The sequence below is a fragment of the Globicephala melas genome, chromosome 5 (assembly GCF_963455315.2).
Source record: "Globicephala melas chromosome 5, mGloMel1.2, whole genome shotgun sequence".
NCBI classification, from domain to species: Eukaryota; Metazoa; Chordata; class Mammalia; order Artiodactyla; family Delphinidae; genus Globicephala; species Globicephala melas.
In genome coordinates this window covers 131,807,739-131,829,666 of record NC_083318.1, presented here as the reverse complement: position 1 = coordinate 131,829,666, position 21,928 = coordinate 131,807,739, and the positions used below count along the sequence as shown (strand labels likewise).

At 40.3% G+C, this 21,928-nt stretch overlaps 1 protein-coding gene across 7 annotated transcripts in view; it reads left to right on the top strand.

Moving 5' to 3' along the window:
- Positions 1 to 21,444, top strand: part of HERC3 (HECT and RLD domain containing E3 ubiquitin protein ligase 3) — a 137,805-nt gene extending 116,361 nt beyond the window's left edge. For all 7 annotated transcript variants that reach the window (XM_060299818.1, XM_060299813.1, XM_060299817.1 and 4 more), the window contains 4 exons: positions 16,991 to 17,174; positions 17,629 to 17,731; positions 19,711 to 19,994; positions 20,170 to 21,444. In XM_060299818.1, coding sequence (XP_060155801.1) covers positions 16,991 to 17,174; positions 17,629 to 17,731; positions 19,711 to 19,919 — 496 coding nt within the window. In that variant the 3' untranslated portion in view covers positions 19,920 to 19,994; positions 20,170 to 21,444. The remainder of the gene's footprint in view (positions 1 to 16,990; positions 17,175 to 17,628; positions 17,732 to 19,710; positions 19,995 to 20,169) is intronic.
- Positions 21,445 to 21,928: the final 484 nt, after the last annotated feature.

Genomic DNA, 21,928 nt, shown 5'->3' with positions numbered 1-21,928 from the left:
TAAGTTCCCTCTATGCCAACTTTCTGGAGGGTTTTCAACATAAATGGGTGTTGAATTTTGTCGAAAATTTTTCTGCATCTATTGAGATGATCATATGTTTTTTCTCATTCTATTTGTTAATATGGTGTATCTCATTGATTGATTGGCATATATTGAAGAATCCTTGCATTCCTGGGATAAACCCCACTTGATCATGGTGTATGATCCTTTCAATGTCCTGTTGGATTCTGTTTGCTAGTATTTTGTTGAGGATTTTTACATCTATGTTCATCAGTGATATTGGCCTGTAGTTCTCCTTTTTTGTGACTTCTTTGTCTGGTTTTCATATCAGGGTGATGGTGGCCTCATAGAATGAGTTTGGGAGTGTTCCTCCCTTTGCTATATTTTGGAAGACTTTGCGAAGGATAGGTGTTAGCTCTTCTCTAAATGTTTGATAGAATTCGCCTGTGAAGCCATCTGATTCTGGGCTTTTGTTTGTTGGAAGATTTTTAATCACAGTCTCAATTTCAGTGCTTGTGATTGGCCTGTTTATATTTTCTATTTCTTCCTGGTTCAGTCTCGGAATGTTGTGCTTTTCTAAGCATTTGTCCATTTCTTCCAGGTTGTCCATTTTATTGGCATAGAGTTGCTTGTAGTAATCTCTCATGATCCTTTGTATTTCTGCAGTGTCAGTTGTTACTTCTCCTTTTTCATTTCTAATTCTATTGATTTGAGTCTTTTCCCTTTTTTTCTTGATGAGTCTGGCTAATGGTTTATCAATTTTCTTTATTTTCTCAAGGAACCAGGTATTAGTTTTATTGATCATTGCTATTGTTTCCTTCATTTGTTTTTCATGTATTTCTGATCTGATCTTTATGATTTCTTTCCTTCTGCTAACTTTAGCGTTTTTTTGTTCTTCTTTCTCTAATTGCTTTAGGTGTAAGGTTACGTTGTTTATTTCAGATGTTTCTTGTTTCTTGAGAAAGGATTGTATTGCTATAAACTTCCCTCTTAGAACTGCTTTTCCTGCATTCCATAGGTTTTGGGTTGTTGTGTTTTCATTGTCATTTGTTTCTAGGTATTTTTTGATTTCCTCTTTGATTTCTTCAGTGATCTCTTGATTTTAAGTAGTGTATTGTTTAGCCCCATGTGTTTGTATTTTTTTTTTTTTTTTTACAGATTTTTTACTGTAATTGATATCTAGTCTCATAGCATTGTGGTCGGAAAAGATACCTGATATGATTTCAGTTTTGTTAAGTTTACCAAGGCTTGATATGTGACCAATGATATGATCTATCCTGGAGAATGTTCTGTGAGTACTTGAGAAGAAATTGTATTCTGTTGTTTTTGGATGGAATGTACTATAAATATCAATTAAGTCCATCTTGTTTAATGTGTCATTTAAAGCTTGTGTTTCCTTTTTTCTTTTCATTTTGGATGATCTGTCCATTGGTGAAAGTGGGGTGTTAAAGTCCCCTACTATGACTGTGTTACTGCCAATTTCCCCTATTATGGCTGTTAGCATTTGCCTTATTTATTGAGGTGTTCCTTTGTTGGGTGCATAAATATTTACAATTGTTATATCTTCTTCTTGGATCGATTCCTTGATCATTATGTAGTGTCCTTTGTCTCTTGTAATAGTCTTTAAAGTCTGTTTTGTCTATTATGAGAATTGCTACTCCAGCTTTCTTTTGATTTCCATATGCATGGAATATCTTTTTCCATCCCCTCACTTTCAGTCTGTATGTGTCCCTACGTCTGAAGTGGGTCTCTTGTAGACAGCATATGTATGGGTTTTTTTTTTTGTTTTTTTTGGGGGGTCTTATTTTTGTATCCATTCAACCAGTCTGTGTCTTTTGGTTGGACCATTTAATCCATTTACATTTAATGTAGTTATTGATATGTATGTTCCTGTTACCATTTTCTTAATTGTTTTGGGTTTGTTACTGTAGGTCTTTTCCTTCACTTGTGTTTCCTGCATAGAGAAGTTCGTTTAGCATTTGTTGTAGAGCTGGTTTGGTGGTGCTGAATTCTCCTAACTTTTGCTTGTCTGTAAAGGTTTTAATTTCTCTGTTGAACCTGAATGAGATCCTTGCTGTGTAATCTTGGTTGTAGGTTTTTTCCCTTTCATCACTTTAAATATGTCCTGCCACACCATTCTGGTTTGCAGTTTCTGCTGAAAGATCAGCTGTTAACCTTATGGGGATTCCCTTGTATGTTATTTGTTGTTTCCCCCTTGCTGCTTTTAATATTTTTTCTTTGTATTTAATTTTTGATCATTTGATTAATATATGTCTTGGGGTGTTTCTCCTTGGATTTATCCTTTATAGGACTCTGTGTGCTTCCTGGACTTGATTGACTATTTCCTTTCCCATATTAGGGAAGTTTTCCACTATAATCTCTTCAAATATTTTCTCAGTCCCTTTCTTTTTCTCTTCTTCTTCTGGGACCCCTATAATTCAAATGTTGGTACGTTTAGTATTGAACCAGTAGTCTCTGAGACTGGCCTCAATTTTTTTCCTTCTTTTTTCTTTATTCTGCTCTGTGGTAGTTACTTCCACTATTTTATCTTCCAGGTCACTTATCTGTTCTTCTGCCTCAGTTATTCTGCTATTGATTCCTTCTAGAGAATTTTCAATTTCACTTATTTTGTTGTTCATCATTGTTTGTTTGCACTTTAGTTCTTGTAGGTCTTTGTTAAACGTTTCTTGTATTTTCTTCATTCTGTTTCCAAGGTTTTGGATCATATTTACTGTCATTACTCTGCATTCTTTTTCAGGTAGACTGCCTATTTCCTCTTCATTTGTTAGGTCTGGTGGGTTTTCACCTTGGTCCTTCGTCAGCTGTGTGTTTCTCTGTCTTCTCATTTTGCTTATCTTACTGTGTTTGGGGTCTCCTTTTTGCTGGCTGCAGGTTCGTTGTTCCCGTTGTTTTTGGTGTCTGCGCCCAGTGGCTAAGGTTGGTTCAGTGGGTTGTGTAGGCTTCCTGGTGGAGGGGATTAGTGCCTGTGTTCTGGTGGATGAGGCTGTATCTTGTCTTTCTGGTGGGCAGGTCTGTGTCCGGTGGTGTGTTTTGGGGTGTCTGTGACCTTATTATGATTTTAGGCAGCCTCTTTGCTAATGGGTGGGGTTGTGTTCCTGTCTTGCTAGTTGTTTGGCGTAGGGTGTCCAGCACTGGAGCTTGCTGGTCATTGAGTGGAGCTGGGTCTTAGTGTAGAGATGGAGATCTCTGGGAGGTCTCTGGTGGACCAATGTCCTGAACTCAGCTCTCCCACCTCAGAGGCTCAGGCCTGACACCTGCCCAGAGCACCAAGACCCTGTCAGCCACATGGCTCAGAACTAAAGGGAGAAAAAAAAGAAAGAAAGAAAAAAATTAAAAAATTTTAAAAATTATTAAAAATAAAAAAGTAATAAAAAAAAAGAAAGAAAGGAGTGCTACCAAACCTAAAAACAAATCCACCAATGATAAGGAGCCCTAAAAACTATAAAAAAAAAAAATACAGACAGAACACTCGGACAAATGGTAAAAGCAAAGCTATACAGACAAAATCACACACAGAAGCAAACACACACACACTCACAAAAAGAAAAAGGAAAAAAAAATATATAGATAAAAAAGGAAGAGAGCAACCAAATCAATAAACAAATCTACCAATGATAATAAACTGTAAATACTAAGCTAAGATAAACATAAAACCAGAAACAAGTTAGATGCAGAAAGCAAACCCCAAGTCTACAGTTGCTCCCAACGTCCACTTCCTCAGTTTTGGGATGATTCGTTGTCTATTCAGGTATTCCACAGATGCAGGGTACATCACGTTGATTGTGGAGATTTAATCCGCTGCTCCTGAGGCTGCTGGGAGAGATTTCCCTTTCTCTTCTTCGTAAGCACAGCTCCCGGGGCTCAGCTTTGGATTTGGCCCTGCCTCTGCGTAGGTCGCGGGAGGGCGTCTGTTCTTCGCTCAGACAGGACGGGGTTAAAGGAGCAGCTGATTCGGGGGCTCTGGCTCACTCAGGCTGCGGGGAGGGAGGGGCACGGAGTGCGGGGCGAGCTTGCGGTTGCAGAGGCCAGCGTGACATTGCACCAGCCTGAGGCGTGCCGTGCGTTCTCCCGGGGAAGTTGTCCCCGGATCCCGGGACCCTGTCAGTGGTGGGCTGCACAGGCTCCCCGGAAGAGGGGTGTGGAGAGTGACCTGTGCTCGCACACAGGCTTCTTGGTGGCGGCAGCAGCAGCCTTAGCGTCTCATGCCCGTCTTTGGGGTCCACGCTTTTAGCCGCGGCTCGCGCCCGTCTCTGGAGCTCCTTTAAGCAGCGCTCTGAATCCCCTCTCCTCGCGCACCAGGAAACAAAGAGGCAAGAAAAAGTCTCTTACCTCTTCGACAGCTCCAGACTTTTCCCGGACTCCCTCCCGGCTAGCCGTGGCGCACTAACCCCCTGCACGCTGTGTTCACGCCGCCAACCCCAGTCCTCTCCCGGCGCTCCGACCGAAGCCCGAGCCTCAGCTCCCAGCCCCGCCCGCCCCGGAGGGGGAGCAGACAAGCCTCTCGGGCTGGTGAGTGCCGGTCGGCACCGATCCTCTGTGTGGGAATCTCTCTGCTTTGCCCTCCGCACCCCTGTAGCTGTGCTCTCCTCCGTGGGTCTGAAGCTCCCCCCTCCGCCTCCCGCAGCCTCCGCCCGCGAAGGGGCTCCTGGTGTGTGGAAACCTTTCGTCCTTCACAGCTCCCTCCCACTGGTTCAGGCCCCGTCCCTATTCTTTTGTCTCTGTTTTTTCTTTTTCCCTATCCAGGTACGTGGGGAGTTTCTTGCCTTTTGGGAGGTCTGTCTTCTGCCAGCGTTCAGTAGGTGTTCTATAGGAGCTGTTCCACGTGTAGATGTCTTTCTGGAAGGTGATCTCCGCGTCTTACTCCTCCGCCATCTTGAAGGTCTCCTCTCTAGTTCTTTTTTGCTTAACAATTCCCTCTTCAATTTATCTCTTTCCTCTTGCATCTTGCTATAAGAAGAAACCAGACCACACCTTAAATACTTGGCTCAGAAATCTCCTCTACTAAATAACTAGGTTTATCACTTAGAAGTCCTACTTTCTATAAAACACTAGAACAAAACTTGGCCAAGTTCTCTGCCACGTTATAACAAGATCGCCATTTTCAAATTTCCAAAAAATAATGTGTTCCTCATCTCCATCTGGGACTTCACCGGAGTGCTTTAATATCCATATTCCTAGCATTATTCTGTTTATGATTTAATATATGTATTTTCTAAGATAGTAGAAGCTTTCTCTACATCTCTCTTTTCTTTCTGAGCCCTCTTTGGAATCTCCTTTAATGTCCATATTTCTGTTAACAGTCTCTTCAAGGCAATTTAAGCTTTTTCTGTCACTGCCTCAGGACCCTTCCAGCCTCGACCTATTACCCAATTCCAAAGTCACTTTTACATTTTTAGGTATTTACTACTGTAGTACCCCCCTTCCTAGTACCTAAATGTGTCTTAGGGTTCTCCAGACAAACAGAACCAGTAACACACACACGAGGAAGATTGATTTTAAGGAATCGGTGTGTGCAGCTGTGGGGCTGGCCAGTCAGAAGTCTTCAGAGCAGGATGGCAGGCTGAAAATTCTGGCAGGAGTTGATGTTGCCGTCTTGAGTCCGAAGGCAGTCCGGAGGCCAACTTCCTTCTTTGGAGGACCTTAGTCTTTCAAAGCTTTCAACTGACTGGGTGAGGCCACCCACATTAGGAAGACTAATCTGCTTTACTCAGTGTCTACTGATTTAAAAGTTAATCACATCTAAAAAACTCCTTCCCAGCAACATCTCGAGTGAGGTTTGACCAAACAGCTGGGCACCATAGCCTAGCGAGATTGACACAGAATTAACCATCACAGGCTATAGTAGAAAAATTCATGCTGATGGTGCTTTTCTTAGGCAGTTGTACCAGAAAAATGTTATTGACTGTTGAGAGCATTCAAAAATGCACTACGTGAGAGCTGTGAGTTTCAGTTTTATTCAGGGACCTTACTGAGGATGCTAGCCCTGGAGACAGTTCCTCAGATAACTCTGAGAAATTGCTGTAAAGAAGTAGGGGAGGAGCCAGGATATATGAGTTTTTTGGCTGGGAGATACATGTAGTCAAGCGTACATCTTGGTAAAAGATTCTTGCTAATTACACAAAAAATTGCTCATCTCTATATGGGAAGGTGCAAGAATCTGGGGTCGTTGAAATTCTTCCTTAGATATGTATCTGAACTATCTAGGGGCCCATATATTCAAAACACAGAATGCTTCATCTTGTTTTTTGTCCTGAATTCCTTTCAGTGTTTACCGTAGGTCAGTGACTGCAGTGGCAGACAACTTGATCCTTGTAGAACTGGATGGCAGGCAACGTTCTTTGTTTTACAACTCCCTCCCTTTTGATCGTAAGTTTAACCAAGTTTTGGGAGGCATTTCGTGACCAATTTGTCCCACAGCACTAAGAAGGCTCATTCCTAGGTCAGGTGAGGATGTCATTGACAGGCCACTCAATGTGCTATTTCTGGATTAGGCCCTGTTAATAACTTAAAAATTCTCCGGATCATTTGTCTTACCAGTCTATTAAGATATAGGAAGTATTTTCCCTTGTTCCTTTTCCCATATCTAGATATGCACCATTACGGTTAAATTTGTAGAGGGCTCTATATGTGATGAATTGCCTCAAGATGTTGAGCCATCGTTAGTTTTGCCCAAGACCTTGTTACACATTGGGTAATGCCAGAAACCACAATCTTATACGGGGTGTAAGTAATATAGCTAGTAACGTTAATAAGATCATAAGCAGAGATCTGAGCATGAGCTTCCAGAACCAAACCAGAACCAAAAGATCACCGAGACAAGGAAGTGGATCACTTAAGGCAGAAATCAGATTCTTCATGTGAGTCATTAAGTGTGTAACTTTAGAGACTTCATCTGGCGTGAAATGCAGCATTCAGTTTGAATTGTGGCCTAGGTGCCTGCCTCTTTGAGATGGTGTAAAGATATCAAGGGCCGTGTGTTTTGTAATACTGCTTTTTCTCATCATAGAGATCTCAGAATTCAGCAGGCTCATAGCCTGATGACTGTCGTTCAAGGCCTACTGGGTGAATTTTGTCAAGGCTTTAATGTGGGTGATTACATCTTCCAGTCCTACTGAAGCCACAGAAGTAGCTGTTAAATGGCCATACCAGTGAGATACAGGATCTCTCGATCTGTCAGCCTTGTATACATTGTAGATTTGCTGGAGTCATATCTAAATTGGAACACTTACGGCCTTGAGCCCAAGGGAATCCTAGGATACATCTGCCTGTCCATTCTGGCAGAAGCCAGGGACAGAAATTGGTACCACAAAGCTATTGAATTCCATGAGGTGCAACCCAGTATCCTGGTCACCTGCCCCAGTCTCTTGCATACCAGTTGCTGTCTTTAAGGGAAATGGTTTGTTGGCTTTTTTTTTTTTTTAACATCTTTATTGGGGTATAATTGCTTTACAATGGTGTGTTAGTTTCTGCTTTATAACAAAGTGTATCAGTTATACATATACATATGTTCCCATATCTCTTCCCTCTTGCATCTCCCTCCCTCCCACCCTCCCTATCCCACCCCTCCAGGCTGTCACAAAGCACCAAGCCAATATCCCTGTGCCATGCGGCTGCTTCCCACTAGCTATCTACCTTACTACGTTTGTTAGTGTGTATATGTCCATGACTCTCTCTCGCCCTGTCACAGCTCACCCTTCCCCCTCCCCATAACCTCAAGTCCGTTCTCTAGGAGGTCTGCGTCTTTATTCCTGCCTTACCCCTAGGTTCTTCATGACATTTTTTTTTCTTAAATTCCATATATATGTGTTAGCATACGGTATTTGTCTTTTTCTTTCTGACTTACTTCACTCTGTATGACAGACTCTAGGTCTATCCACCTCATTACAAATAGCTCAATTTCGTTTCTTTTTATGGCTGAGTAATATTCCATTGTATATATGTGCCACATCTTCTTTATCCATTCATCCGATGATGGACACTTAGGTTGTTTCCATCTCCGGGCTATTGTAAATAGAGCTGCAATGAACATTTTGGTACATGACTCTTTTTGAATTTCGGTTTTCTCAGGGTATATGCCCAGTAGTGGGATTGCTGGGTCATATGGTAGTTCTATTTGTAGCTTTTTAAGGAACCTCTATACTGTTCTCCATAGTGGCTGAACCAATTCACATTCCCACCAGCAGTGCAAGAGTGTTCCCTTTTCTCCACACCCTCTCCAGCATTTATTGTTTCTAGATTTTTTGATGATGGCCATTCTGACTGGTGTGAGATGATATCTCATTGTAGTTTTGATTTGCATTTCTCTAATGATTAATGATGTTGAGCATTCTTTCATGTGTTTGTTGGCAGTCTGTATATCTTCTTTGGAGAAATGTCTGTTTAGGTCTTCTGCCCATTTTTGGATTGGGTTGTTTGTTTTTTTATTATTGAGCTGCATGAGCTGCTTGTAAATTTTGGAGATTAATCCTTTGTCGGTTACTTCATTTGCAAATATTTTCTCCCATTCTGAGGGTTGTCTTTTGGTCTTGTTGGCATTTTTCATAAGGCGTCAGCCTCATTTTCTAGTGTTATCTGGCTGATTATGTTTAATATGATTTAACTGCTCCCAGCCTAGGGGGGCCCTTAAACTTAAATGACCGTAGCCCAGCGTTAGCCGTATAAATCCATCCTGTACCTGAGGGAGGGTCCCTTCTAATAATTGGGAAGTTATGTTCTTTGACTGAAATTTAGCTCATTGCTCTGACGGAGCTTGAGGAACTTGAAAAGAGAATTCATGTCGATGGCCAGGGCCGGAAAAAGTATGATTGATTGGCCAAGTGAGGGGTTCCCATGTAGTAATATCAATAGTGGCCCTACAACTTCTTTCTTCTAAAATAAATTTTCTAAGGGCCATCCAGTTACAGCCTTGGAGATAAGAAATCCACCAAGGTAAACCTGAAGTACTGGATGTAGATAAGTGACCACAAACGCAAATATGAGATTGATTTTTGAAATTTGTATAGGATTGTGCCATGATAGAAAACATTTGATTCACGTGCAGAAGTCCAAGAAATCGAGAAAACACTATAAATGATCATCCGGGTCTGGTGTGGCATATTAGGATCGCATATGAGCATAGCTGTCTACTTCTGATATTGTCTTCTTGTCCTGTGGGTGTAGTTTCTCCTCTGAGCATTGTTTTAAGGTGATTTTGAGGCCAGCAGTCCTCTCTGTAGACCAGTCTGGTGCAGGGCCCCTTCTTCAGAGGGAAATATGAATCCAAGAATCAGTCCCCTTTCGTTTCACCATGCATGAGCAAATTATGAGTACCTGATAAGGGTCCTTTCATCTAGGTCGGAGAGAGTCCTTTAAATGATGTCTTTCCAGTATATTATCTCTTGGTTGCAGGTCAGGGGGCATCTGTCTTTATTCAAAGATAGATTACTGTGATAAGCTTCAGAAACAAATTTAGAATGTCCTTTGTAATAGTTCAATTAAATCTTACAATAATGCAACATAGTAACAAGGAGTCTAGGAAGTTGAGTCTCAGGCAGTAAATGCAAATCACAAAGACAGTTAACAACACTAGAAGTTAATACCTACTGAAACAAGTTTTTTCTCTCTAAAATCACCTTCATTTCTGCCACACACAGCCAAATTAAGATCACATAAGGCTCCCTGAAATTGGTTTTGCTGGAACTTTCCATAAGGGATCTCAGACTGAACTTTTCACAGGTCTCTCAAGGCCAGAAAAGCCATGCCAAGGACTTGGCATCAGATTCTGCCTGCAATACCTACAGATTTGGGTGGGTTCCTCTCAAGGTCCACAGAATACCTTGAGATCCATGCACCTGCCAGGAAGTGGCCTCCCTTATTCACCTGATAAGGCTTCCGGGAATCCTGTAAGCAAAGTACTAGGTTGTTTTTCCAAGAGGCTTTATGGTTCCATAAAGTCCACCTCAGTTCTTTAAAGCTGTCTGGTCATGTCTGATTTTTGCATAGTCTCGAATATGACATTCCATCCAAAGTCATTAATGTAGCCAATATTTCCAGTTATCTCCTGTTCTATCTCCTGTTATAAGGAGAACAGATTCTTATTGAATTTATGCAAATAATAATATTGCCATGAGAATAAGAATACTAAGAGTTTCCAAATTCTGGAGGCATCAGAGAGAAAAGATAAATGTTTCAGTTCTGCTTACAAAGGTATAATTTACCAAGTTGCTATAAATTATAGTTAGCTTAAGAGGAAAGAGCAAAAGTTTTCTCAAATCTGGAAAAATAAAACATTAAAAAGAATCAGAAATTTTTCAAAGAGTCATAAAAATTATAATCATCCTCATCAGTTCGTTCAGTCCCATGTTATTAATTCTTGATCTTCTGTTAACAGTTTTATGAAGCCATCAGGTTTTCTATTAGAATTCTTTAATTTCTTACCCAGTTAAGCAGTATGATCTGAAAGTTACCAGAAACCTGTGCTTGTCAAAAGGTCCTTTCTTTGAATCTTCTTGGAGATGAAGCATTTTTGTAAAAGCATCAGAGTAAAACAATAACTGTATGTAAATGACAAAAGACTTAAAAAGGCACAGTTAAAGACCTGATTACAATGTATTTGTCAAAGAAATTTGGTTATTTTCATACACTATTACAATATTAAATTTTAGATATTAAATACAAGATTAAAATATTAAAATAATGAAATTATAAAGTCCACCATATTAAATATATTTAATACAATATTAAAATAACTAGAATTATGACATTATACCAGGACACATGTAAATTTTAGAATTTCATATAATTTTTAGAACATTTATATTAATAACATTTACCCATACAGTATAACCTAAGAAGGTTTATCACTACTTGTTTGATAATGCTAGCCATGTAATTTAACATATCAAATAAGCCTAATTAGTTTAATATTTCTCTTTGAGATGTTTCAGGGGCCCTCTGAAGCATCCCAAAGATAGTTAAGAGGTCAAAAGAACTTCATTTAGAATTTGATTTGAGGAAGTTTGTCAAAGTTATCAAGAGTTTTAAAAACACTTGGTCAACTAGGATTATAGGTCACTGTGAAACAATACTTATTCACTTAGCCAAAGTGACAATAAAAGATTTCAAAGGCAAATATAGAAAGTTACAACAAGTACTTAAAAAGTAAAAAAAAAAAAAAAAAAAACTTCACAATTGGTTATCAGAATCATATAAATATTCCAAGAAAACTTCGTCTCCTTAACAGAGAACCAAATTCTAGTTTTTCACCATCTTACCGTTAACATTATAATTCATTTACTCAATTAAGTTTATTCTAATCTTTGCCAGTCTAGACCATGCACAAAACTCTTTTCTCAGCATTTCTTTTCCACATCATTCTATTGATATAACTTCCTTTTTTACCTTTAGATTTTTTCCCCTATGCTTTTCCTTGTTCTCTCTCTTTTAAAAATTTTTATTGGAGTATAGTTGATTTACAGTGTTGTGTTAGTTTCTGCTGTACAGCAAAGTGAATCGGTTATACATATATCCACTCCTTTTTAGATTCTTTTCCCATATAGGTCATTACAGAGTATTGAGTAGAGTTCCCTATGCTATACAGTAGGTCCTTATTTATCTATTTTATCGATATATACAGTAGTATGTTTATGTCAATCCCAGTCTCCCAATTTATCCCTTCCCCCTTCCACCCCTGGTAACCGTAAGTTTGTTTTCTACATCTGTGACTCAATTTCTGGTTTGTAAATAAGTTCATTTGTACCATTTTTTTAGATTCCACTTATAAGCGACATCATATGACAGTTTTCTTTCTGTGTCTGACTTACTTCACTCAGTATGACAATCTCTAGGTCCATCCATGTGGCTGCAAATGGCATTATTTTGTTCTTTTTTATGGCTGAGTAATGTTCCTTTGCATATATGTACCCCATCTTCTTTATCCATTCCTCTGTCGTTGGACATTTAGGTTGCCGCTGGCTATTGTAAATAGTGCTGCAGTGAACGTTGGGATGCATGTATCTTTTTGAATTATGGTTTTCTCCAGATATATGCCCAGGAGTGGGGTTGCTGGATCATATGGTAACTCTATTTTTAGTTTTTTTAAGGAACCTCCATGCTCCTTTTTCTCTTTTCCCTCTTTTTAACCTCTCTTGAGGACAAAATTACTTTCTTTTCCCTTAACAAAATGCATTTTCATTCCTTATACCTTGTTTTTTCCTTGCATACAAAGATGTTTCCCTTATTAATTTTAGTAGTTTTAATCACACATATTAACTAGAATTCTCAACTCTTAAAAAACCTTACTTTCTAGTGAAAACTAAGAAGTAAACAATTTTAAACTTTCCTTTATGTTAGCATCCTGTAGATTGACAAACTTATGAATACTGTTTATAATTTCTAAAAAACGTGCTTTCTTATAGAAAATTTCTCTGTGTGGCACCAAACATATTTATTAATAGTCCTGAATATCTTCTTTTCTCTGTAAAAGGAAGTCTATGTTTAGTAATTAATGTTTCAGTATATTATTTTATTTTGGAATGATCTAGATATTCAGTAAACTTCCATCATTTAACCTAATTTAGCAAAACTCTAAAGTTTCAAGTAACCATATATTTGGAGAAACTGTTTTTAAGTAGACATACGATAAAACATAATTATCCCTAAAGGGTTCACCTAAAAACTCTTATCTCATTTACACTTAATTTACTTATAAAAATTTCATCATACCAAGTTATTTTTCTTGCTGACAAATTTTGTAATAGAAATAAGATCTTAGTTGACTTTTAACAAACTTAGGTACAGTAAAAGTATTATACTGAATGTCGATGACTCTGAAGAGTCTGTATTAATTAAACCAGCAAACTTAAACTAAGTTTAATACCAAATATTAATTTAATACTGAATATTTCCCAGATCATGTGAACCTGAAATTCATTTGGGTTAGTTTCTTTTATATTTCTGAGACTGTGTATAAGTGCTTAATTTCCTTTAAGCCAATGAAGTAGCGCTCACTTACAAATTAATTTTGGCAATAATACTATTCAGAAGTAAAGACGTGTATCTATAACATACACACAGGCATGTAGACAGATGTAATCGGAGATCTCATAGCTTCATTGTAAAACTTAGTCGTGAATCGGGTATTACAATATAAAACTTACTAGTTTATAAATAACAGTTGGAATAAGTTAAGTTTACTCGCTTGGGTTTAAAAGGCCTCTTTTTCCCTTTTTTCCCTCAGTCCCAGGAATTAAAGATGGTCTAGATAAGAGTAAGATAAGAGTTCTTGAGAGCTCTGGTAAGACATTTACATCTCAAAGATGCAGGGAGAGAAACGCAAGGTCCTCCTAGAAGGACTTCATGCCCCGAGGGTCAGAATTTTGCAAGATGTTTTATCAAGCTGCCTTTCTCTAACTGCTTATGCAAAAACCAGTTTGGGAATGCCAAAAAAAGAGCCCCATCTTGGCCATTTCAGGGAGGATTTCCTTAATTCTTAAGTAAGTAAGTACTTGCAAGTGTAGGTTCTGTATAATATGTAAACCTGTCTGGGGTGTTGGTCAGGGGTTATCTGACACCCCTTTTTCTTCCGTTCGAGAGACTCTATTTCTCATTTTTAAATTGGTTTGTCAGAATAAAATCACTACTGAAAACTGTGGTGGGCCGATGTTCGGTTTGTGAGCTTAATTCTTCTAGGTGTCACCCTAGAGTCGTTTTAGCTCTTTTACGTGTCTGGGTTTCTCTTACTGGCAGCCTAAAAATGCTCTGGAGGCCCTGAGCACTGAATGGCCCGTTCTTATATGTGCGCCCCTGGCTGAATGAGGTTTTAAGGAGTGGCTTTCCCTAGGGACCTGCTGCACAGTGTGAGGACTTCCTCCACCACTCCCATAAATGCCTCAGTTGCCCGAGAAAGCTGTAATCGGCCTGGAGGAGCTGTGTGTCTTCTCTTTGGAGCTGAAAGCTCTCCTACGGTATCTTCACTTTTATTCTGACAAATCCTGTTAAGGTAGATGATTTGAGGAAACACATCAGGTCAGGCTCCTACCTAATCACCCAGTCTGAACCTTCCCAGTGTCTTTCAAATGAACAAAATCTTCCCATTCTTTCTCAACTGAGCACTTTCTCAGAATCTTACAACTGAACACTTTCTCAGTATCTCTTACAAAGGAAAAGACTTTTCCTTTATGCTGGTCTCAGCCTGTCAATAACCAGTGTTGTGATTGGTCCAGTCCTTGTGGTTCTGATATGATTGCAAGACGCCCTTCAGAAATAACCAGCAGGACACTTTGGAAAAAAAATAAAGGTATGTTACTTAGAAGACCTGGAAATTACATGGCACGCCGGGGCCACACAGTAAGGTTGGGTCAAGGGTCGTGGAGAGAAAGCAAGAGAGTGGGAGTGAGGGTCTGGGGTTCTGCTTTTTTGGGGGTTTGACAGTGGGGCCCTAGGGTTTCACGGGCTCACTCTTTGTAAATTTAAAACATAAGAGTAGGAATTTAATGCGTGGGAAGAGAAAAAAAACAAGTGGCCCGAATGGTCAGTTATCAAAATCGACCAAGATCTTTGAAAGGAGCTTCAGCGGGGAGAGGCGGCCTGGCTGTGTGGCTGGTAGGGTGTTTATTCTTCTCCATTAGCTATCTTCTTCGAAGCGGATGCTTGCACAGCCAGAGCGCTTGCATTACAAAAAAAGGACAAGAAACCCCAAACTGTCAGGGCTTATACTACAGTTAGTTATCGGTGTAGATTGGTTAATTATTGGTGACCAGATCTGCCTGGAGGAAACCCAAAATGTTCACATTGTAGTTTTATGAAGTGTAGTATGTTACAGAGGATACGTGGAAGGTATCTGTCTTCAAAGTGTCTGATTTTTTTTTAATTTTTAGAAAAAAAAAAGTAAATACACAAAAGCACTAAACTAATATGACAAACTTCTGTGTATCTATGATCAAAGTTTAAACAGATAGTATTTGCTTCAGGTTTTTTAAAAAAAGAATTACTGAAGCCATTGAAATTCTTTCTGTACATCCCCTTAATCCTGTTTCTCTCCTCTCACCCTCTTTTCCTACATAGACAAAACTCTTATGAATTTTATGCATATTCTTTCATGTTTTTGTATTTTTATGTGTATTAAGACAAAGATCTTTTTACATAATGCTTTTATTAAATACACACATTTTATATATATGTCCTATACATAATTTCATACTCACACACAAAATCTCATAGCCATAAACAATGTCATAATCACTAACATTTACAAGGCGGCCTCAGTTCTAAGAACTTTACATGTATTAACTCATTTAATTTTAATAATAGTCCCATAAGTTATGTACTCTTATTCTCCCCATTTTACAGATGAAGAGGGTGAGGCACAGAGAGATTAAATAACTTGCCCAAGGGTCACAAGCCATAAGTGTGGGAGCCGCTGTCTCTTATAGATAATGTTTGAAGTGTTAAAGAAACAACTTACATAAGTGCTATTATATTGTACTTAATATTCAAAAACTTGGTTTTTACTCAGCATTGTTCTTGAGATTCTTCTTTTCCTTTGGACAAAAATTCCATAAAGTGCTATGCTTTATGGTTTCCATCATATGACTTTACCGTCTCTTCTTTATTCTTATATTAATGGATATTTAGTTTTGTTTCTCCCAATTTTCTGTATTACAAGAGAATGCTGCAGCGAACACCCCTGTACTTGTCTTCATGTGAGGAGTCTCTCTGGGGCACTAGCTGGTGGTAGAGTAGCTGGGTAAAAGGGTATTTACTTTTTCAGCTTTTCCAGATATTGGCAACTTTTTCTCCCAGCTGTTTAGGCCTCAGTGCACAGATTACATTCCCACTAGTCAGAGACGGAATATACATACAGACAATGGCCAGACCGTATATGAAAAGGGAACTCTGACAGAGAAAGACAAATATCATATGATGTCACTTGTATGTGGAATCTAACCAAAAAAATGATATACATGAACTTATTTATAAAACAGAAATAGACTCACAGGCATAGAAAACGAACTTATGGTTACCAAAGGGGATGGTGGGGGGAGAGATAAATTAGGAGTTTGGGATTAACATATACACACTACTATATATAAAATAGATAAACAACAAGGACCTACTGTACAGCACAGGGAACTATATTCTACTGATATATCTTGTAATAACCTATAATGGAAAAGAATCTGAAAAAGAATATATATATATCATATATATATCGTATATATATAACTGAATCACTTTGCTGTACACCTGAAGCACAACATTCAAAATTAACTACACTTCAGTTTTTTAAAACATGGGTAAAAAATCACAAACGGCCAAAACAAAAACAAAAACAAACCAGAACTCTGACCTGGAACCTGCAGAAACCTGCCCAGAAAACCAACTCCTTATCTACAGTAAGCAGCCCAGGAAGCCAGCTTGCTTTGAGTCAGGCTTGCGGAAGCCATTGTCGTAATTAGCATCTGACTGTTCCTTAGTGAGATGGAGCAGTTGTATTAAGACAGTTCTTTCCAGAGGTCATTAAGGGATTTATAGTAAGGTGTTAGGAAATTACCTTTTAAAGTAGGGGAGGATACAAATGTCAGATGGGTTTAGCTTTATTCATTTTTGAAGAGAAAGGAAGTAGTCTAGAACCATTATCTTAGACTTTTTCTTTTAAGCAGAAAAAGTCTTATTTTTTTTCTTCACTAAATTATGTAGGACCATAAACAAGATGAAAACTGGAACACCTCAGGTAAAATAAAGTCAGTAGTATGGTTCCACCCACCTGGTCCCCTCCCCTTCCTTCTTGCCTCCCTGCCCCCAGATCACCGGAGACCCCCTTGGTGGAATCCTAGGGCTGGGTGGTAACCCACAAGATGCTGTAGGATGCCTCCTGGTGAGAGCATTTGATGAGATTTTTCATCTCTCTCAGCCTCAGTTATAAGGGGAACTTGATACATTCTACAAGACTTTGGGCTAAACGTATTCTATTTCTTTGGTCTCCTGGCAGGCAGGAATTTGTGGATGCTTATGTGAATTATGTCTTCCAAATCTCAGTTCATGAATGGTACACAGCTTTCTCCAGCGGCTTCCTAAAGGTGTGTGGTGGCAAAGTGCTTGAGCTCTTCCAGCCTTCGGAACTGAGGGCCATGATGGTGGGGAACAGCAACTACAACTGGGAGGCCCTGGAGGAGGTAAGCCTAAAAGGTGCGGTCTGTCCCCTCTGAGGGGGCAGCACAGGCCTGGGCACAGCGCCCGGAACCCGGTCTCTTTCTTTCTTTTTTTCTTTTTGCGTTACACGGGCCTCTCACTGCCGTGGCCTCTCCCGTTGCGGAGCACAGGCTCCGGACGTGCGGGCTCAGCGGCCATGGCTCACAGGCCCAGCCGCTCCGCGGCATGTGGGATCTTCCCGGACCGGGGCACGAACCCGTGTCCCCTGCGTCGGCAGGCGGACTCTCAACCACTGCACCACCAGGGAAGCCCCCCCCCCCGCCGGTCTCTTTCTTAAGTATTCTGTGGTCACGTAGGATTTGGAGGCCTCCTGCATCTCGGTGGTTATTTCTTACTGTCCGGTGCAAATGCTATACAGATGTCCATTTGTAATGTTCTTCTGGAAGATAATTTTTTTCTTTCTGTCTTTTTGGGCAGACTGCCATCTACAAGGGTGATTACTCAGCCACACATCCCACTGTGAAACTATTTTGGGAAACATTTCATGAGTTCCCACTGGAAAAGAAGAAGAAGTTTCTCTGTAAGTAACATCAGTGTGGTTGGTATCTGTCCACATTTCAGTTTTGCATTTGGTATAGGATGGTATACTCCGTGGTGAAGTTCAGCTCTTTTAAATGGTAAAGGGCAAGTAAGGAAATATATTTACATTTTTTGTCTTAGTGATATCTGAGGCGCAACAGAGGTGGTTAAGCCTTATTTGTTGTGTAACGGGGTGGGTTGCATGAAAGGAAGAAAAGCATTTCAGTGATTTTTAATTGCTCTAAAAATACTAGTTATTTTATATGAAGGTGATTCCTTTAAGTATTACATTGATGAAATCGAATTGTTTGGATTAACCTCCCTTATCTTTCTAGCCTTTTGAAAATATTTGTGTCTACTGCAGATGTCACTGGGGAGATGTGATTTATAATAGCTTTATTGAGATTTAATTCACACACACATACTGTTACAATTCAGCCATTCAAGGTGTACAGTTCCGTGGTTTTTAGTATATTCAGAGTTGTCAAACTATCGATTAATTTTAGAACACGTTCATCACCCCCAGAAGAAACACTGTACCCATTAGCAGTCTTCCCCCATTTCCTCCCAGCCTCCCACCGCTTACCAATCTGCTGTGTCTCTGTGGATTCGCCCGTTCTGGGTATTTCATATAAATGGAATCGTACAATGAATGGTCCTTTGTGACTGGCTGGATGACGTCTGAGAATGGTAGTACATTTGCAAAGGAAAATGAAGCCTAGTTTACATGAGCAAATTACCCTTTTAAAAATAGTAGAAATCCTTGTGTCATTGTATAATCAGAGTCATAAATTAGCCATTGAACAGCATAACATTTTTATCAATACAAAATGAGAAAAACAGAGTTTGAAAGGCAGTCTCTTTTGCTTTATAAGAATGAGCATATATTAGTATTAATGCGAGATTTACCCCCAGATTCTACTGCTCCCATGGAGTAAGGATGAGAGGAAGCGGAGATCTTACAAAAGAATTCCTAAAAGGAGCCCTGCTTCCCCCTCTGTCCGGTTACGTGGGCCCTTGAGAAATAGCGGCATAAGAGTCAGGATGACAGGATGAGATTTGCCAGTGGATCTTGTGGGACTGTGACAGTCAAGAGGCGCTTGCCCTTGGTCCGGGGATTTCCTTAAAAGATGTTTTTCTGTTCAGAGACCATTGGACTTTCATAAATGTTTATTAACTTTACAGATTTGGCAAGAATGTTTATGTATCATAGCCTCAGGTAGTGACAGGTTATCTGAACGTGCTCCTTAACTAATGATTTCATTGTATCGATAGTTAATTTTCCAGCAGTTCAACAAAGAAGGTTATCTAGTGCTGGAAAACGGGAAGAGACAGCTGGGTTGGTCTTTTTTTCCCCTCCAAGTCACAAGTGTGTCCCAAGAGGGAAATGTCTCATATAGTGTCAGTGTCAGATCTTCTGGTTTAAGAGAAATGGAGAGACAGGGAAAGGCAAGCAAACAGATCCCAAATGGAAATTCACCAGCCAAGGGGGTATAATCACAGACACTCGAGGGGAGAGGGGAGACCCTGAGGCCCCATGGTCTGCAGTTTTCTTCCGGGTTTCTGAGGTCAGCCCTCTTCCTAGGTCAGCATTTCCCTTCCTCTTTGATTGTGTGAAAGCTCATGACGGTTTATGAGGCCACACGTTTCACTGAGGCCATTTTTTATTCGGGGGCATTTCTGAGCATCTTTCCATTGGATGGATGCTTTGTGCCAGTGTATAATTAGGGTCTGAAATGAGCCAATGAAAAGTACAGACTTTTTATCCATATAAAACCAAAACACAGGGCTTGAAAGGCAATCTCTTGCTTTATAAGTGAGCATTTATTAATATTAATACGACACACATTGGCACAAAAAAGTGGTTGTACTTCTCACATGAGCCACAGGGTGTCAGCCCTTCCCTTCTGTTCCTCCCTGGGCCGCAGAGAGCCGCTCCCCATTTACCTAGCTGGTGTCTCCCGTTCTCTCTCTCCGCAGTGTTCCTGACAGGCAGCGATCGCATCCCCATCTACGGCATGGCCAGCCTGCAGATTGTCATCCAGTCCACAGCCAGCGGGGAGGAGTACTTGCCCGTGGCCCACACTTGCTACAACCTTCTCGACCTCCCCAAGTACAGCAGCAAAGAGGTCCTGTGTGCACGGCTGACCCAGGCCCTTGACAACTACGAGGGGTTCAGCTTGGCCTGAGGCTCCCCAGCTTGCCCCTGATTCCCCTTCCTTCCTCCACGTCCACAGTGAGGCCCATACAGAAAATCATGGGGAGTGAGTTCTGTTTTTTTTTTTTTTTTATTGTATAAGTGGGTTGGAACTTTTGAATCCTGAACCTGATTGATGCATTTCTGGGGTGGTAAGCAGTGTCCTTTTTGAAAAATCAGGGGTTAGGGATGGGGTGAAAAACTGGCCCTTGTCTGAGAAGCGATTTTGTTTCTAAACGCAGTTCCCCATCGTTCCTTGCACTTGTGACTACGCTGTACTCTGCTGGATAAAAGCGCAGTGGATTTTTAAACTCGCATTCCCCAGATGTCTCTCTCAGCCCTGACCTTTCCTCATGACGCTTCCTTGTCTTCCTGACTTCTCATTCCTCTGCAAGAATGATTTGACTGACCTGTCCTTTCTCACCTGCACGTGCAGAACATCTCCTTTCTCTGCAGCCTTGGAAATGCTCCTGGCTTGTTGCCGTCCAACCCTAAGGACTAAGGAGGAGAGGATTACTTCAGAAATTCCCAAGCCCAACAAGCTGAATCCGGGTCCATGACTTTGGCGGAACTCTTGCGAATTTATGGGAGCCTTTCGTAAACCTGCCTTTTGCCTAAAAACACAGTTCTTGAGGGACTGGCCATCTCCCCACGGCTCTGCCTATTCCCGGCCCTCCTCAAAGGGGTGCAGAGCCGCGTAGCTTCGCAGCTGAGCCGACCTCGGTCTGGTGGCCCCGCCAAGCCCTTTTGACAACAAGATGAGGTAACAGGCCCTCACCCTCTGGCATCATTTTGCTTTTGGAGCAGGTTGCATTAATCTTCTAAGGAGTGTTTTCTCCCAGAAAAGTAGAATAAATTTCTTATCCTTTTCCCTATCACTTTCTGTCTCTCCCACTTCATCTCTCCTCCCACCCTCCTACTTTTCTCTTCACTTCATCCTATTCTCTGTTATCTGACTTAATGTCCCTTCCTCTCCTCTCCTCCTGGTGGATGCATGCAGTCTATTTTCCTTTTCTATTTAAATTGCAGAATTTCTACTCAGATTTTTTTTTTTCCTCTTCCCTAACTGCTAAGACTTAAGGACATTCTTTATTATGGAACTTTTGTTTATTGCATTTGGAATGTGTGTTTACAGTGGGATTTCAGGAGGGATTGTGTTTGAAGCAAATATATGTATTTCAGAAATCATGACACACTCAACCTTCTTCATCATGGGATCAGAAAATTCTACATGAGCAAAGAATCCATGTCAGCCTAACTTTAAATTCCTAGTCACTAGAGAAGAGACTTATTTATATAAAATGAAGTATTTATGAACCGTGAGACAGCATCAAACCTCACTGAAGGATTGTAGATTTTTTGCTTTTTGTTTTTAAAACTTATTCCAATTGCTAAATTGGTAGTTTTTCAGTCTTTATAATACAAGATTAAAAAAGATATAGTTATATGAAATGTTTATTTTCTATGTGTGTGCCTATAGTTCAATATTATGCAATAAATTTGCTGTTTTAATGTAACCAGAACTATCTCTTCTTGTACTTGCAGAATGGGTAGCTTGCTTTCAGTAGAAGAATTAAGTCATCTACCCGAGTAATCTAATAGAAGGTCAAACTTGCTTCCTGCCACAAGAGAGTAGAACCAACTGCTGGGAAAATGAAGAGGAAAGCAGGGTAGGGGGGGAACATATGGCATTAAGGAGGGCTGGGATTTCTGAAGCTTCTGATGGGTGAAAAGGCATTTCTCACGGAGGAGAAGGCCTTAGCAAGGGCTTGAACATGGGGAAGTATTTAAGGAAGGGCCAGGAACAATTCGAAGGGAGGATCAGAGGAAACAGAATAATGGTAAATACGAGTGCGGAGAAAGACAGTAAGTTTGGGGCTGAGGAACCAGGCTAAGCCTTGGACCTTCAAAATGTTCAGAGCCTTGGGGTGGGGGAAGGAGGCAGTGATATGAGTTGAGCCTGGTTTTAAGGAAATGCGGATAAGGGTACTTGTGTTGGAA